General features: G+C 32.8%; 1 protein-coding gene across 2 annotated transcripts; it reads right to left on the reverse strand.

Moving 5' to 3' along the window:
* Positions 1–14,625: 14,625 nt before the first annotated feature.
* On the reverse strand, positions 14,626–18,405 carry LOC114372119 (sucrose-phosphatase 1-like). 2 transcript variants are annotated; one of them, XM_028329532.1, is made up of 9 exons: positions 18,252–18,405; positions 17,855–17,937; positions 17,300–17,599; positions 17,079–17,180; positions 16,762–16,956; positions 16,382–16,669; positions 15,268–15,454; positions 15,025–15,071; positions 14,626–14,945 (listed from the first exon to the last, which is right to left on the reverse strand). In XM_028329532.1, the coding sequence occupies exons 2-9, from the start codon at positions 17,912–17,914 to the stop codon at positions 14,868–14,870; spliced, it is 1,257 nt and encodes a 418-aa protein (XP_028185333.1). In that variant the 5' UTR covers positions 17,915–17,937; positions 18,252–18,405; the 3' UTR covers positions 14,626–14,867. The 2 variants fall into 2 exon arrangements, with proteins under 2 accessions (XP_028185333.1, XP_028185334.1); XM_028329533.1 differs by having other exon boundaries at positions 17,855–18,002; positions 18,252–18,398.
* Between the last annotated feature and the right edge of the window lie 321 nt (positions 18,406–18,726).

Genomic DNA, 18,726 nt, shown 5'->3' on the forward strand with positions numbered 1-18,726 from the left:
AGAAAATATATTTATTTAACTAATTACTTTCAATAGTGTGAATATAGGTCTATTTTATTTTAAAGAATAAAGGATGGAAAAATAATATTTAATTAGAAGAGTTATAAACCTCCGCAAAAAATTAAGTACAAAAAATTGTAGTTTTTAATAAATTAAGAAGGTTTCTAAAATCTCCGCAAAATAACCTCCATTATTTAACATTTTTTTGTAGTGAGATGAGAAGACTGTTGGAGGAATGATTTGTAGTTAGCATAAATGTTTACGATATAAGTAGGAAGTATCTAACTTGGAAACAGAGCAAGTTACATGGACGAAAGAGTGTCACACACAAGATGTCAATCTACAAAGAAGATCCGAAGGCCTGAAACTGAAACCATATGTTGGGATGTGTTATATTGAAACAAAGCATATTTGAGTACCATGTGATGGAGGAACATGTTTGTTTGCAGGATCAGTGATATAGGAGAAGTATGGCATCTGTTGGATAGTTTGAATCATGATACTTTCAACATGTTGGTATGATGGAAAACTGGAGGTTGATGTTTTGATTTTCTGTTTGTGAATAACGAGGGGAACCGGGATGCTAATGTTATGTAAATAGTATAGCACTTTATGATATAATCCTGCAGAATAGTGTTATGATTGAATGAATGAACTTTGTAATAGGACTGGGTAACCCTTGTACCTCAGTTAATATATTTATTTTCTTTTCTTATAAAAAAACTTCAGAACCTAGAGGGATGCACGGTACAAAAACCCACCAGGACTACTTACACTAAAAAGAAAGAAAAAAGGGAAGATAAAGTATATTCTTCTCTTTTTTAGCATTCTTCATCTACTTATGCACTGTACCTGAATACCTTCTTCTCCCCCTCACATTTTGATTTTTTAGTGTGTTTTTTGTTGAGTTGAAGTGGAAAAAATAATGAAAGGGGGTTATTCTTTTTTATGTGTTCGAAACTTGTGGAGATAGTTGATTTGTATTTTGTATCTAAAAGATAGAGTTTCTTTTTTGATTCTTTGAATGTGTATATAGAAAAACTATAATGCAGAATGCAATTAAGTCTCGGTAGTTTAATTAGAATGAATCATGCACTCCCCTAATTCTAAATTTAGACCACGTAGTGATTTGCTATAAGAATTGTGATGTCTATGAAGTAAAACTCATTAATTTTTTTATAGACCAATTATGTTTCACTGTTTCGCAATCATTAAGATTATGTGTTGTCATGTAAAACTTCTCGTGCCTTGATCCGCATGCCAGAATGATGCTGCGGCAGGGTTGGTTAATTGTCTACATGGTCTAATAGGTTGGTTATACATCCTTAAGCTGTGGCCTTATGCTGCGGTCTCATGGATTCTCTGCTGGTAGTTAAATTATGTGTTCGTTTTGTCCTTTTGGGTTCTCTAGTTTGAAATGTAGCAGATATCAATGTAACTGAAATGTAGAACATGTCAATGTTATGTGACTATGCTAAGTTCATGCATTTTGGGTTACCAATATCTACATTATTTGGTTTGGTCCTCGAGTTCCCTTCTTAATATACATTCTTTGCTTCTTTTTTTTTCTCTTCCATCCAATATTGTAAGATGGCTAGTTGACTCGGAAACTCATGCAATCTTTGTTTTCTGGACCTCCAGTGAGTAAAATTGCTGCCAAGATCGTTCATGTGCCGGATTGCGAGTTTGCTCGCATTTTTTATTTAAAATTTATATATGTAAAAAAATATATTATTAGATCAAAATTAATTATTACAAAATTTATTATGTAATTTTATATGTGTAATAAATATATATTAGAAATTTTAATGTTATATATAACGACATTAATTATTTTTTAGCATAATTAATTTATTAGTTTAGTTGGTTAAAGTGTCATACCAATGTGCTGATAATATGAAAGTCGTAGGTTTGAGACTTGACCCAATTTGAAAAAGAAGGTAAAGCAACACTTTGCTCTAGGGTTCTCGAAGGCTGTTGTGAAGTGTGTGAAGTGCGAACCCCAGCCCATGTGATTGTGAAGTGTGAATCGTCTCCGGTCCTTGGTGGTCCTTGGTCATTGCTAGCACTGCCCTTGACTGAATCAAACTTCTCTATTCTTCTTTGCATTGACATTCTATGTTCTTCTTGCTAATCGAACTTCCCACTTCTTCGTTGTGATCAAACCCCTATTTTGTTCTGGTTTGATTTATTTTTGTGTTCCATTGATGTAATAAGTAAAAAATAAAGGGTCAATTAGTTATTAGAAAGTTATGATTATGATTTTATCTTAAATAATTAGATAAGATTAGAAAGTGAGAGTATAAATATCAAGTATGTACTCATAGAAGGAGGTAGAAAATAAAAATGATTTAGTTTGTTTCCTCTTGCGCTGTGTGAGTAGAGATGTGAGTAGAGAGTGAGTGAAGTTACATTAGAAATTTATTTCTAATTGTAACAGTTGAATCTATTTTCTGACTTAAGAATCTATTTAGAATTTTGTCTTATTTATATGTTGGATCTTTATCTTTATCTTTTATTATAAATGATCTCCTTTTTTTCGTTCCTATATTATTTTTTATGTATTTGTATGTTTGTAAATATAATTTTTTATATATGCATATAACTCTTACAAGTCGTGTTACCTCTTCTGTTCCTCGAGGAGTTGTCGTAGGATGAAATAAAGATTTTTGTACCTTAGTTAAAGATATGATGAAGCAGCATTTCACTTCTTTTGTTATCCTTATGGAAACGCATACTTATGGTGAGAAGCCTAAGGGGATCATCCGTTGCATTGGTCTTTGAGGCACTTCTGTGGAGGTGGCTAGAGGTCACTCAGGTGGGATGTGGTGTTTGTGGGATACAAATGTTTGGAAAGTGGATATTTTGAGAAGCTCTCAGCAATTTGTTCACATGCTAGTGACTTGGAGGAATTCAATATATTGGCTCCTCACAGCTAGTGGTCTATGGAGCTCCCCAGTTTGCTCGTAGACAAGCCTCGTGGGATGATTTTTGTGAGATAATGGGAAATGTCTCGAAACCTTGGACCTTATATAGGGGATTTTAATAGTACTCTAGTTCATCATGAACCTAGAAGAGGAGTCAACTCTCAAGCCCATAGGGACATGGAGGCTTTTAGAAATGTGTTGCCTCTACCTAGCTTCATTTGTTGTTATGGTGTTGTTTTTCAACATGACACGATGACACAGGTTATTCCAATTTAATTTATGATCTCAAGTTTGGATCATAAGTATATCGTAGTATTAAATATTTAGATGTCAAAAGTTGAGGCCTATAGTAACCCTACCGATTATAGTAGGATTATCTCCTATGAAAAATATATAATATTGTATTCTTGAAAACAACATATTTCAAGTATATAAGAGGAATTTAATAAATATATACTTAAAATTTTAATGTTTTATATATTATATATTATATATATTAAATGAGAAATAGACTATGTAATAAGTGATGTTGTAAGTACATTATCATCTAATCACAAATTATTACTTGTATGATAATTTTATTTACTTCAATAATAATTACTCTAAAAATCATATTGATGATTTACAATCAGTTGCAATGTAAGAAAAAATTACATTAACAATGGATAACCATAAAATTATACATGTTGTAGATGTTTTTATGTTACTTATTGTCTTTGTTGTTGCAAACAAAATATATATATATATATATATATATATATATATATATATATATATATATATATATATATATATATATATATATGTTGTAGATATAATTACAATAAGATAAAGTATTTTTATATTCAACCTTAGCTTTATATCTAACCTTAAAATTGAGAGCACCCGATTCTATTTATAGAGCTATGTCCATCATAAAGCTCAACAGAGTATGGATAATAAGATCATGATTTGTTGATGAACGTTGCTCAACATGGTTTCAATGTAGACAGAAAATGAACCATGTACAAAAACTCACTTCCCATAAAAATCACAACAGAAAAATAGTCTGGGAAAATAGGAATTGAAAATTCCAACAAACCTAGCATAGGTGACATCATTTCCAGCCTTGTTCAGAGCTCCAAGCCATCATCATCATAGTTGCATCATTAATGTGCCTTAAAGATCTCAAACCCAATCCTAAACAAAATCCCAAGCCATGGTAACAAGTTCCCTTTGATTACCATCCTCAGACCATATAAAATTATGAATTCAAGTGCCAAATTCCTTGAGAAGGGTCCCCTTGTTGCACCCCACGCACGCACACAAGGGAAGAAACCTGTTGCTTTACCATTGACCGAGAATGAAAGTTTGGCCCACTGAAGAATAGCACAAATCCAAGAAAGAAGGTGCGATTAAACCCAAAGCACTGAAGAACATGAGTTAGGAAGTTCCATTCAAGGGTATCAAAAGCTTTTTTATTAACAAAATATAATATATTATGATACAATAATGCATATATTGTTATTATTATTATTATAAAAATATATATTATGATATGTATCAAAGACATATATTATCAAATTTCACTCTTTTAATTTTTTTACTAGCCTCCAGTAGGAACAAATGATTGAGTGGAGGAGCATTTTTGAAGTTAACAACTGTGAAAAAAACAATTCATATGAGCAGATGAACGATTTTAAGTCGGTTACACTCATAATTGATAATAGGGGAAAAAATAAGGAAAGAGAAGAAAATAAAGAAAGTGAGTATTTTAGTCTTTTTGAATATGTTGTATTTGTAAAAAAAAAAAGTTATTTTGTGGATAATTGAATAACAAGAAAATAGTTTTTTGTCTTGTTGATCTCCACTTCAGTTGTGTTGTCCACTTGTCTTGTGATCTTTTCTTAAAACAAACATAGAACAATTATAGTTGTTCTATCTAGTATTGTATATTTTAACAAATCAAACAAATTCTTAAATTTATTATAATAATCATAACCAATAATGGAGGAGGTGGGTAAATGGGAGATGGGAATGGATCTCAAGTCAAGCGGAGGAAAGTATGATTTGAGTGGGAAATGCCATTGGTGAATAGCTTTCTAAGCATTAAAAATATTTTTTTTTTACTTATTTTAAGAATTAAATTGTATCTACTTAATAAAAAAAGTGTTTTTTAAAAAAGCACTTATTTAAAATGTAAACAAACTAACTCATATTTTGTTAATAAGGCAACTTTGTTGATGCACTTTTCAATAGATGATTGTGGATATTACAGGTTCCCACCAATGTAACATATTGTGTTTGACTTCTAGTTAAGGATAGGTAGTGAGAATTAATGTCTCATGTGAGAGGCATGTGACTTATGTAGGGACTAATAAATAAATAATTAATAATTAAGGACTAAATTATAATTGGGCTAAATTAGATAAGTTTCTAGAAATAATTATTATTTGATGGGAGTAGTGGTTATAAAGGAGTTAATACCTATTAATGTGAAATAAGATTCCCTTTTTGACAAAAAACTATTCTCTCTAATCCTTAGTCACCACGAATGTAGAGAGATAAAAAGAATAAAAGAATGAAATCTTGTTTCTTTCCTCTTTCAAGGAATCAAGACACACTAGAGACTCGATAGGGATCTCACTATGAACAAAGGTATGTCTTACTCTCTAATGATTGTGTGTGAACTATAGGTTTCAAGATCCTATTGGTTTCCTATAATTGTTAATCTCGGGAACCCTTAAGATTTTACATGTGGTACCAGAGCATGGGTTATGAAATTTATGATTCTCCAAGAATGATTTATTTTCTCCTAATTATGCATGAACCCTAATTTTATTTTTCCGCCATATGGAATTTTGTATCTAATTTGTGTGTGTGTGAATTGGCTTCCTCTTGAACTCTACTTGTTGTATATCATGGGTGACAATGTTTTGTTTGTTGAGTTTGTATGATAAACTAAATTAATAACACTCGAAGAAGGAAGCATATATTTTGTTTGAATGATGAATTGAAGGAAAGTAATAGAAACCTAATAGGCTTTTCGTTTGAATGGAGAAAGCCACAACCTTCTCTCTTTTCCATGTATGTGAAAAAAAAAGGATGATGTAGATAAATAGTATTCTTTTGGAGTTGCTACTCTCAATCCATGTTTTGTTATTCTCATTCCCACGTGCTCACTATTTTCTAGTATTATTGTTGAACATGAACAAAGGATTGAAAGTTTATGGTCTAGAATGAAATTAGCGAGAATGCTTTGAAATTGATGATAGGAGTAAGTATGTGTAGGTTGTGTATTTGTTTGGAATTAAGTGTATGATGGATTTGTTAGTCACCAAAGTGATTAAATCTATAAGGTTATTTAATTTCAAATTAATGATTATTTCAATTACTCATAGAATAATAGATGCTAAAATATATAACTATTGGTTTATGGGTAATTGAAATTCATCGTTATAAGACATCTATGGATCACCCAAAGGTTGATTAGTTGTTCTTATAATTAATGAATATAATTGTAGGTGATTTGTATGTATCATTAGTTTTATTTATATACCCAAAGGTAGTAGGTGATTCAAATTGGTACATTTTTAATTGCCAAATAATGTTAAAATTATATCAGCATCATCATGTTGTATGTTGTGTGTTGGTGTATCTCCTAAAGGAGAGCATCAATATACATTGATTGTTATCTGAATGAATTATATGTATGACATGTGTTTTATGTCTCAAAATGTTTATGTGAATTTTATTATGTAGTACCTATTCCCAATTCATTGAATTCTCGTGTATCATTTGCGTCAATTTTTAATGGGCTTAAATTCTCTAATTGGAATGAGCGAGTCCAATTTCACCTCGATGTAATGGATCTTGGACTTTCTATATTGGAAGAGAAACTTGCTACTATTATTGATTCTAGTAGCAATGAAGAGAAATCTCATTATAAAGCTTGGGAAAGATCTAACAGACTTAGCCTAATATTCATTAGAATGATTGTTGCAGACAATATTAAGACAATTATCCCTAAAATCAATAGTGCTAACAAGTTTATGGGGTTAGTGGGAGAGCATTCTCAAACAAATGATAAGTCTCTTGCTGGGACATTAATGAGTACACTGACCACTACGAAGTTTGATGGTTCATGTACTATGCATGAGCATGTTATTGAGATGACAAACATTGCAACAAGACTTAAGGCCCTCGAAATGGCTATGAATGAGAACACTTTTTGTTTAGTTTATTCTGAACTCATTATCGTATGAGTATGGCTCATTCTAAATGAGCTATAATACCATAAAAGATAAATAGAATGTGCATGAATTGCATAGTATGTTAGTTCAAAAAGAAACGAGGCTTAAGAATCAAGGAAGTCACTCTGTCCATTTTGTAAGCCACCAAGGGAATCAAGAAGTTGGAAAGAAATTTGTGAAGAAGCATGGTAAAGGCAAAGGGCCATTAAAGATCAATGATTACTCTTTGCAAATCCATAAGAAGGCATCAAAGAGCAATAATTGCCATGTGTATGGGAAATCTGGTGTTCTTATCTAAACTTTATGTTTCAGTTTATTTGAGCATAATCATCTCATTGGTACTGGTGTTCTTTGTGATGGTTTATATAAATTGAAATTAGATGGTTTGTATGCTAAAACCGTTTTAACTATGCATCATAATGTTGGCACTAAATGTAGTTTAGTGAATGAATGATCTACTTTATTGTAAACATTTAGGTCACATTTCTAGAGAAAGGATGGAAAGATTAATAAAGAATGAAATTCTTCCCGATCTAGATTTTATGGATCTAAATATTTGTGTGGATTGTATTAAGGGAAAACAAACATACAAAGAAAGAAGCTACAAGGAGCACTCAACTTCTTGAAATTGTGCATACTGAGATTTGTGGGCCTTTTGATGTTAATTCTTTCGAAAGGGAAAGATACTTTATCACCTTTATTGATGACTATTCACATTACGATTATGTCTACTTACTGCATGAAAAATCTCAAGCAATGGATGCCTTAGAAAGTTACTAGAAATACAATTAGACAGAAAGGTAAGAGTTGTTAAGTTTGATAGAGGTGGTGAGTATTACAAAAGATACGATGAAATTGGGCAACACCTAGGTCCATTTGCTAAACTCCTTAAAAAACGTGGCATTTGAGTGCAATACACAATGCCTGGTACACCACAACAAAATGGTGTATCAGAAAGGCATAATAGAACTTTAATGGATATGGTTAGAAGTGTGTTAAGTAATTCAACTTTACTTGTATCTTTATGGATGCATGCCTTGAAAACTACCATGTACTTGTTGAATAGGGTTCCTAGTAAGGCAGTTCCAAAGACACGTTTTGAACTATGGACGAATAGGACACCTAGTATAAGGCACCTGGATATTTGGGGTTGCTAGATAGAAATAAGGATTTATAATCCATAAGAAAGAAAATTGGATGCAAGAACATTCAACGTATATTTCATTGGTTATCTAGAAAAGTCAAAGGGTATATATTTTATCGTCTTAATCATAATATGAGAATTTTCGAAACTAGAAATGCAAAGTTCATTGAAAATGGTGAAATTAGTGGGAGTACAGTTCCACCAGATGTGGAAATTAACGAAGTTAGAGTATGAGTCCCTTTAAATTGTGCCTCTAGCAGTAAGGTGATTGTTCCTTCAGTTGTTGTTCCAAACAACAATGAAGAAGAGCAACACAATGAACCTATTGTGGAAGAACCACAAGAAGTAGCATTAAGGAGGTCTCAAAGAAAAAGGAGACCAACTACTTTGAATGACTATGTGGTATACGTACATGAAACATAAATAGACTTAAGCGTTAATGATAATGATCCAGTTTTGTTTCTACAAGTTTAAAGCTGTGATAATTATGAGAAGTGGTTAGATGCCATGAAAGAAGAGCTAAATTCCATGGAACATAATTGTGTTTGGGACCTTGTAGAATTTCCAAAGGGTTGTAAGAGAGTTGGATGTAAGTGGGTGTTCAAGACTAAACGTGATTCCAATGGCGACCTTGAACATTACAAGACTAGACTTTTTGCTAAGGGGTTTACTCAGAAAGATGACTTTGATTATAAAGAGACGTTTTCATCGGTCTCATGAAAGGATTCTTTCAGGATTATCATGGCATTAGTAGCCTATAATGACTTGGAGCTACATTAGATGGATATAAAAATTGTCTTTCTTAATGGAGATTTAGAGGAAAATGTTTATATGGACCGACCAATGGGATTCTCATTTGAAGGAGAGGAACACATGGTGTGCAAATTAAAGAAACCAATATACGGTCTTAAGCAAGCTTCTTGCCAATGGTATTTTAACTTTAATGATACCATTGTTTCCTTTGGATTTAAGGAAAATACTATTGATCGATGGATATATCTGAAGGTCAGTGGGAGTAAGGTTATTTTTCTAATTCTATATGTTGATTGTATCTTGGTCTTCTACATGAGACTAAGAAGTTTCTATCTAGTATCTTTGAAATGAAAGACATGGGTGAGACAAGCTATGTGATATGGAAAGAAATATTCCAAAATAGATCACAAGGATTGTTAGGCTTGTCTTAGAAAGCATATATCAATAAAGTACTAAAGAGATTCAAGATGGAAAAGTGCTCAGCATCACCCGTTCTAATTCAGAAAGGAAACAAATTTAGTCTCGCACAATGTCCTAAAAATGATTTGGAACGAAAACAAGTGGAAGCAATTTCGTATGCATTTGTTATTGGGAGTATTATATATGCTCAGATCTGTACTCGACTAGACATAAGTTTTGCAGATGGAAGGTTAGGAAGATATCAAAGTAACCCGGGAATGGAACATTAGAAAGCTGCAAAGAAAGTTCTGAGATACTTACAGGGAACAAAAGATCACATGCTTACGGTCTGATCACCTGGAGGTGATTGGGTATTCAGACTCAGACTTTGTTGGATGTATGGATACGAGAAAATTCACTTTTGGCTATGTATTCCTTTTAGCTGGAGAAGCAGTATCATGGAAGAGTGCAAAGCAATCAGTTGTTATTCCATCTACCACGGAAGCTGAATTTGTAGCATGTTTTGAGGCTATAATTCAGGCTATTTGGTTGTGGAAGTTTATTTTAGGGCTTGGAATTGTCAACAGTATTGCTAGACCGCTAAATATGTATCGTGATAACTCCACCACAGTATTTTTTGTAGAAGCAAAGCTTCATGGTGAATCAAAGGTGATTCAAAGGTGTTTTGATGATAACAATGATGATAACAAAAGATGATGACAAAGGTGATGACAAAAAGCTCAAAGATCAATCAAAGAACAACTCAAGTGAATCAAAGATCAATCAAAGAACAACTCAAGTGAATCAAGAACAATTCAAGAGTTCAAGATAAGAATCAAGAAGAATTCAAGACTCAAGAAGAAAGTTTAGAGTCAAGAATCAAGATTCAAGGTTCAAGATCTCAAGAATCAAGATCAAGATTCAAGACTCAAGATTCAAGAATCAAGAGAAGGCTTAATCAAGATAAGTATAAAAAAATTTTCTCAAAAATTGAGTAGCACATGATTTTTCTCAAAACATGTTTACCAAAGAGTTTTTACTCTCTGGTAATCGATTACCAGATTGTTGTAATCGATTACCAGTAGCAAAATTGTTTTGAAAAAGTTTTCAAATTGAATTTACAACGTTCCAATTAATTTCAAAAAAGCTGTAATCGATTACAATGTTTTGGTAATCGATTACTAGTCCCTTTGAACGTTGAAATTCAAATTCAAATGTGAAGAGTCACATCCTTTCACATAAAAGCCTTGTGTAATCGATTACACTGATTTGGTAATCGATTACCAGTGATTGTTTCTGAATAAATCAAAAGATGTAACTCTTCAAAAGGTTTTTGAATTTTTCAAATTGGTTTTAAGTTTTTCTAAAAAGTTATAACTCTTCTAAATGGTCTTCTTGACCAGACATGAAGAGTCTATAAAAACAAGGCTTTGTTATACACTTATTCATTCATTCAATACTTTTACACTTATTTCATACAATCCTTTACAAGCCTTGAATCTCTTTGAACTTCTTCTTCTTCTTTGTACCAAAAGCTTTCTGAAGTTTTCTGGTTTTCTAAACCTTAAAAACTTATGTTATTCATCTTTTCATTCTCTTCTCCCTTTGCCAAAAAGAATTCGCCGAGGACTAACCGCCTGAATTCTTTTTGTGTCTCTCTTCTCCCTTTTCCAAAAGAACAAAGGACTAACCGCCTGAATTCTTTTGTGTCTCCCTTCTCCCTTGTTAAAGAATTCAAAATGACACAGTCTGAGAATTCTTTTGATTCTTCCCATTCCCTAATACAAAAGTGTTCAAAGGACTAACCGCCTGAGAATTTTTTTGTATCCCCATTCACAAAGTATCAAAGGTTTAACAGCCTGAGATCTTTGTCTTAACACATTGGAGGGTACATCCTTTGTGGTACAAGTAGAGGGTACATCTACTTGGGTTTGACTGAGAGCAAGAGAGGGTACATCTCTTGTGGATCAGTTCTAGTAGAGGGTACATTCACTAGGTTCAAAGAGAACAAGGGAGGGTATATCCCTTGTGGATCTTTGCTTGTAAAAGGATTTTTACAAGGTTGAAATAAATCTCAAGGACCGTAGGTCGCTTGGGGACGGGATGTAGGCACGGGTTGTTGCTGAACCAGTATAAAAACTCTTGTGTGTTTGTCTCTTTATTCCCTACTCTTTTACTTTCCGCTGTGTATTTAATTTCCGCTTTTACTTTCTGTTAAGTTTCTCTTCTACTCCATATTCTCTTAACAACATAAGTAAAAGCCTTAGAAGAGTAATTTTTTAATTAGTAAAGGTTTAGGAATAATTAATTCAACCCCCCCTTCTTAATTATTCTGAGGTCACTCGATCTAATATTTTTTTCTAAGAACGATAAGTACTCTAAGGGTGCTAAGCATATGGAATTGAAGTACTTTGTTGTGAAGGAAGAAGTTTAGAAACAAAGAGTGTCAATAGAACATATTAGCACAAACCTTATGATACCTGACCCTTTGACAAAGGGGTTACCACCTAAGACATTTATAGAACATGTTGAAAATATTGGCACTATTGTTATTGATGATCATTAAGTGTAATTTATCTTATTCATTTTACTGACACTCTGAGCTCATTTATAATATGTTTCTGATTACCTATTCTCTACCATCATGACTCAAATTGGTTCTTATTCTTAATCATGAAATTATGTTGTATCCAATGTATAAAATGATTTAGTCATTTTAATGTGCATTATGTTAGTTTAATCTATTTATTTATTTAGTCCATAATGTTTGGTAATGTCACATGAGTCAAGTGGGAGAATGTAAAAATTAATGTCTCATGTGAGAGGCAAACGACATATGTAGGGACTAATAAATAAATAATTAATAATTAAGGACTAAATTGGAGAAGTTTCTAGAAATAACTACTATTTGATGAGAGTAGTGGTTATAAATGGATTAATACCCACTAACGTGAAATAAAGACTCTTTTCTAACAAAAAAGTATTCTCTCTAATCCTTAGCCATCACAACATGGAGAGATAAAAATTGTCAATGGAGCAAAATTTTGTTTCTTTCCTTTTTCAAGGAATCAAGACACACCAAAGACTCGGTAGGAATCTCACTATGGACAAATGTATGTCTTACTCTCTAATGATTGTGTGAGAATCATAGGTTTCAAAATTCAACTGGTTTCTTATAATTGTTAATCTCGAGAAACCTTAAGATTTTACATAGGCTCCCAACAAAAGCTAACTTGGGAAGTCGGAACATAGCCATACAAGCCTTGGATTACAATTCACCTTTTGTCATATGGAGGAGGAAATATGGTACGTTTGTTATTCCATTGCTCTTTTGCATCATCTGTTTGGTATCATTGCTATATGGGTTCAACATAATTGCTACTGGTTGGGGAGGGGGAAACTAAAGCTTGGAGGGTGGTTTGTTGTGCTATTGTTTGGTCTCTGTGGTGCCATTGAAATCAAATCATTTTCAAGGGTTATAGTTTTTGGACTTTCATTCAATGATTGAAATTATTAGATTTAGGTCTTGGGCTTGGCTTGGCTTGCTGCAAAACATCATAACTTCAATTTTTCTTTTTATGAATGGTACACCAAACCATCTTATGTGTCTTAGAAGTTTGTAGAGGTTTCTCTTTTCTCATGGATATATGCACATCTGAGGATGTATACCTGGCTATTGTATCCTGCACCCCTAATATCACATCTTACACCTCCCATTGAATTCCGGAATGTAAATTTGCATTTTAGAATAGGCCTTTCGAAATGTAATGAGATATCCGATGCAATAGTGAGAGTACAGAAAATATATACGTGCACAGCTAAATGGTACTACAACTCTGGATGGGGAATTTTTTGAGTTTTTATGCAGTCACTGGTCCTTATAGAAGGGAATGGGTATACATGTTTAGTTGTAATCTGCACTTTTTTGTAAATGAAAAAGTTACCCCTTGTACCCATCTTAATGAATTTTTTTTTACCAAGTCTTAATGAAGTTTTATTGGCCGATAAAAATAAATAAATAAATGATAGCCAGTAGTGCAATATGTGAATGTTATCCGAAAGCATAAGCAGCTAATGAAAATAGCATTGTAGGAAGAGCCAAGATAGAGGGTGTGTCTGAGAAAATGTTGGGTTCACATTTTTTCAAACCACCAATATAAAATATTTGGTCGGCTGGCGGAGCCTTGTGAATATAGTATTTTTGACATCTTACTCAGTCTTATATTCATCATCTAAGCTCATATAAGTCACTAGCAAGTATTGGGGGCATTAAGTGAATTTTTTTAAGTAAAAAATATATAAATAACTTAGATTTAAGATAACAAAAATTAAAAAGTTAAAATGAATGAAGTGCAGAGTATAAATAGTCCAAAAGTTTAAGATCAAAATAAATTTTTAAATATAATTTTTTCTAGATAAACTATGGTTTTTTTTTTATCTTTGAACTTTTTGGTATTTATGATTTTGATTCCTAAACTTTTCAACAGTCAAGGTCCTTTATTTTTATTTTTCCAATGCTTTGGTTCTTTTCATCTATTTAAGACATTAATGGTCCCTTTGGTTAGATGGAAGGAGAAAAAGGAAGAAAGAAAATTTTAAAATTTGAATTGAAAAGAAAATGATAAAAAGGAAAAATTTAAATTTTTATTTCTAAAAGTCTAACTTATCCTTTCATTTTCCTCTCATTTTCTTTTCAACCATAGTAAAGCATGTTTTCTTTCTTCTCTATTTTCTTTCTTCCTACTTTCTCTCATATCAATCCAACCATAAGTGATGACTTGACATTCATTTTACTATTATTTTATGTTATTACATTTTTCTGACGGTTAAAAAGGGCAGAAATTACTTCCTAACATACTAATCTCGCACAACAGTCACACGCAGGGGACCTTATCGCAAGAAAATAATTAAAGTTGCGATTCAAGAATTTGAATAAACACTGAACTTTAGAGAGCTTGAAGCAAAGACAAACAAGAAATTAGAAGCCAAAATACAGAAACTGCAAATTGCCCCATGCTTTACAGAAGTTTAATATAAACATTTACAGAACACACAATTTTTCTAACTCAATTGGAAGGAGAATATTATGATTTTTATTATTCTATTAATTATGCAAATGATGAATCCCGTTCAGCCGAAAGGTAGGGGAAAAAAGAATAAAAACCAGACATAACAACAGATTGAAATAACCTATAATCAAGCCGATGTGTTAAAAATTGGATTCTCATGACAGCTATGCAACCAGAAAAGATTTACAGTAAATTTGAAATACATATGACATAAGACACCTTCACATGATGGAAGGTCTTTAAAAATTTCAGGAATAGAAATTACTTTGTGATTGATTACATTACATTTATTGCAGAAGTTATCACAAGACACACGGGAACTTGGATAAGCCGTAGGAACAAACTAAAGTATCCATAAACCTTGCTCTGAGTTTTCCAACCAGGTTTCATGCACATGCACCCAAGTGAACCAATCCGAATCCTGAAACTCAAATTTCATTCTTAGAAAATATTAAATACAAAACATGAAAAAATGTTGATGTTGATGCATTACAACATACCTTTTTGCTTATTATGGCGGTAACAACACAACCCTGCCGCTCTTCACCTGCGATGTTGGCAAATTAGCAGTAGCTAAAATGGTAAGATATCCAATGCCAAATTTTCTAATTTCCTTGCAGATAGATTATTATTCATAAAACCAATCCCAACATAAAAACATGATATAGAATTGCTTATTTTGAGATACAAAGGGGTGGGAAATGAAAAGAGCATAAAAAGCAAAAAGTTATGCAAAATCATACCAGATAACTCCCACTTGTCAAATTTCACTAGCCATGTATCTGAACCTAACGGTGTAGCCAATAAATCATCCACCCAAATCCTGAACTGTTTTCCCTGTTTGTCACCATGCACCTTTCTAAGAATATTTACATACTCCTTAATATTATGGTCAGCACCAGAAGGATGGATAAAGAAACCAGATGGGAGCTGCATATTAAAAGAAAGAACAATTTAGATATTTATCAAAAAGAAACTTTACAAAAAGACTTTACTATGAAAAAGTCATGTCCAAATGTGCCGCTGGAAAAATAAAGAATTCGTAGATCAAGAAACAAGAAAATGAGAAAGGGAAAATACAAATATTATGGTGGGAAGATAGAGAACAAGAGGGAGAAAGAAGCTTTTCTGATGACTTGTGATAGAATTTCCCAGAAATCAACTGTGGAAATGCCTCATTCCAAGCTATTAAAATGGTTGAACAGTTGAGCAAGAATGTGGAATATATAAGAAAATGTAGGATGGTCATATGTAAAAGAGATGGAGAAAGAAGCTTTTCCGACAACTTATGATAGAATTTCCTGAAATCAACTGTGGAAATGCCTTATTCCAAGCTGTTGAAATGGTTGAACAGTTGAGCAAGAATGTGGAATATATAAGAAAATGTAGGATGGTCATATATGCTAATGATAAAACTTAATGGTTGTATAGAGAAAAAAAAAACATAATATTGAAGGAATATATTCTAGAAAAGAAAAATATACGCTAAAATAAGATATTCTTCAGCAACAACATTCACTCAGAAAAGGGGAAATAGGAAATTATACCAAAGCAAAATGAACAATATACTAAAAAACTTAAGACCTGTAAAAATAATAGGCAAATTGATTGATTACACCCCAGATATTCATTCTATTTTGCTATTTAATTTCCTGTTTGTAAATCTTAGAACTTGCTAGTCCTTGAAAAGTGAATATAGAAACAATGCAGTGAAGAGGAAAAGAGTTTTCAGTTCATATTTAAAAAAAAATGGTAAAATGGACTTAATTAGGATAACATTTCAAATGCCCAGTAGTCTGCAAACACAAATAGAACACACAATAGGTAATCTGTAAAGATAAAGGATATCAGACATACAGTGGTTGCCTTTAAACCAGAAATAAACAGCTCCGTTTTCTCAACTTCTGCACGCCTCCATGATTCGAGTAACAAACTAAAGTTAACCATTTCAAGGCCTGGAGATCCATTTTCAACGTTTTGTCCAATGTCTGAAACATCTCTAGGGGACAGGTTTAGGCCTAACTTAAAATGACCTATGGCTTGTATTATCCCAGATGCGCAACGCTCTGAGGCATGAAGAATCTTGGGGTTATCTTTTGCATTTTCTGCATGCCACTGCAACAGTTCCTCTTGGGCATTGCTTACCTACACAACGAACAGAAACAAATGCAATAAGCAATATCTCAACTTTTAACCAGCAAGACAAAATATGGCAATAAACAAGCAAAACCACCAACCATGACTCCATAAACTCCCGGAATGCTGAACAGCTCGGCATCATTTCCAGAGTCACCACAAACAAGAGTATTAACAGGTGGCTTTCCCTCAGTCTCAAACTTTTTGAGCAGATAGGCAAGAGCTTGGCCTTTGCCAGCACCTTTTGGTAATACATCCAAATCAACTCCTCCACTATATATTATTTTAACATCTAACTGGCAAAAAATTACCCAATGTTATGGATCTATATACAAAGTAAGGTGTCAAAAAATCTAAATTACATACAAAAACTATTCATGAAAAGAAAGCAATGAATATAAGTGTCATTATATCTTACCCCACGCCCTTCCAAAACCTTAGAAAGAGTCTCCGTAACATGCTTAGCCTTGTCTTTCTCAACATAAAAGCTAACCTTGTGCGGCCGTTGTTCTGTTTCAGCCTGCACCATCAATCATGAATCAAACTAATTAAGATGCTAGCTCAAAAGAATAACCAAAGAATCAAACAAGATACACTATACACCCAAATCAAAGAAGACAATCTGAAAACAAACCATACCTGACGCTTAAGTTCGGGAAACTTGCTTGTTTCCTCGATGACTATGTCCTTATCCCATTTCTGGTTCAAACACCGAACCCATCCATCATCAGGCACCATTGATTTCCCATAAGTAATCTCAGTCCCCACAGACATAATGGCTATATCAGGAGTTATCAGAGGCTTTTCCTTCCTCAGTTGTTTGTAGAGTGTAGGTGACCTTCCAGTTGAGAACACCAGCAGAGAATCTTGGCGATAATGGGCTTCCCAAAGGGCATTGAACCTAAAAAGGGACCAATTCTCAGAATCATGATGATCAACCTGCACACGAAACATATCAACCATTCAAATCACAACCAACATCATCACCACCGATAACAACAACAATAATAACAAGGCTTTAACTTTTAAATAACAGTCCATGACTGCGATTTTGGCTGCAACATCAATGTTTTTGGGCTGTCTGTGACTGCAATTAAGGCTAGCATTTGTCCATGTTTTTGCGACGAAATCGTGACCCCAGATTAAAAATTTTGAAATAATCAAACAATAAGATGAGCAGTTACAGAAACATACCATTGTGTGATCAAGATCCGAAACAATCATGAGCTGCGGAGAAGATTTTAGGCGATCCATGATGTCCAATCCCCAAATCAATCCTTCAGATAGGAATTCAACACAAAGAGGGAAAGATTATTGAATCAGAATTTTATGCAGTACATTCCTGAATCCAAATTAACAAATAAATCAAAATGACGACGACAATGATGGAAATCACAATTATCTTTTTTTTATGAATAAATATTATTTTATTAATTTTATTAGAAATATTAGTTCCCGCTAATTAAGTTACTCATAACTAAAATATAATTTTTTTTTTACCGAAAAGTGGGCTTATATTGAAAGTTGAAATGTAAAACACTTAGTTGGGAGAAGTGAAGTAAAGGAAGAAGGCGAAGGTGATGAGAATTACCTGTATGAGAATGAATAGCTAGAGATTGTGAAGTTATATATAATAATATAATATTATAAATGTAATCAGTGTACCATATATTTTATATAATGTTATGATTGAAGGAGGAGAAGAAGAAGAGGTACTGAGGAAGAAGGGATTGCAGTGTGACTGAGTCACAGATGAGAATATAACGGAAATCGGTTAGCGCTTATTCTGTACCTGTGACTGTGAGGGTAAGACGTTCACCCACACGTCACAACCAAAAAAACAAATATTATAGAGGTTATTTTAAACTGAAATTCAACACAAGAATTTAAAACTCATGGATTTTTACCCTCTTGATTAATTAGAAATCATTCCTAAACTGATTTTTAATGTTAATTATTATGAAAGTTAGCAATACTCTATGTGATTAGATACTAATATTCAAAGTAAATACAAATAATTAAATTAGAAAAAACTTAGATTTTTTCCCTGTAAAATTAAGATAGAT

This window comes from Glycine soja, chromosome 10 (assembly GCF_004193775.1).
Source record: "Glycine soja cultivar W05 chromosome 10, ASM419377v2, whole genome shotgun sequence".
In the NCBI taxonomy this organism is placed as follows: domain Eukaryota; kingdom Viridiplantae; phylum Streptophyta; class Magnoliopsida; order Fabales; family Fabaceae; genus Glycine; species Glycine soja.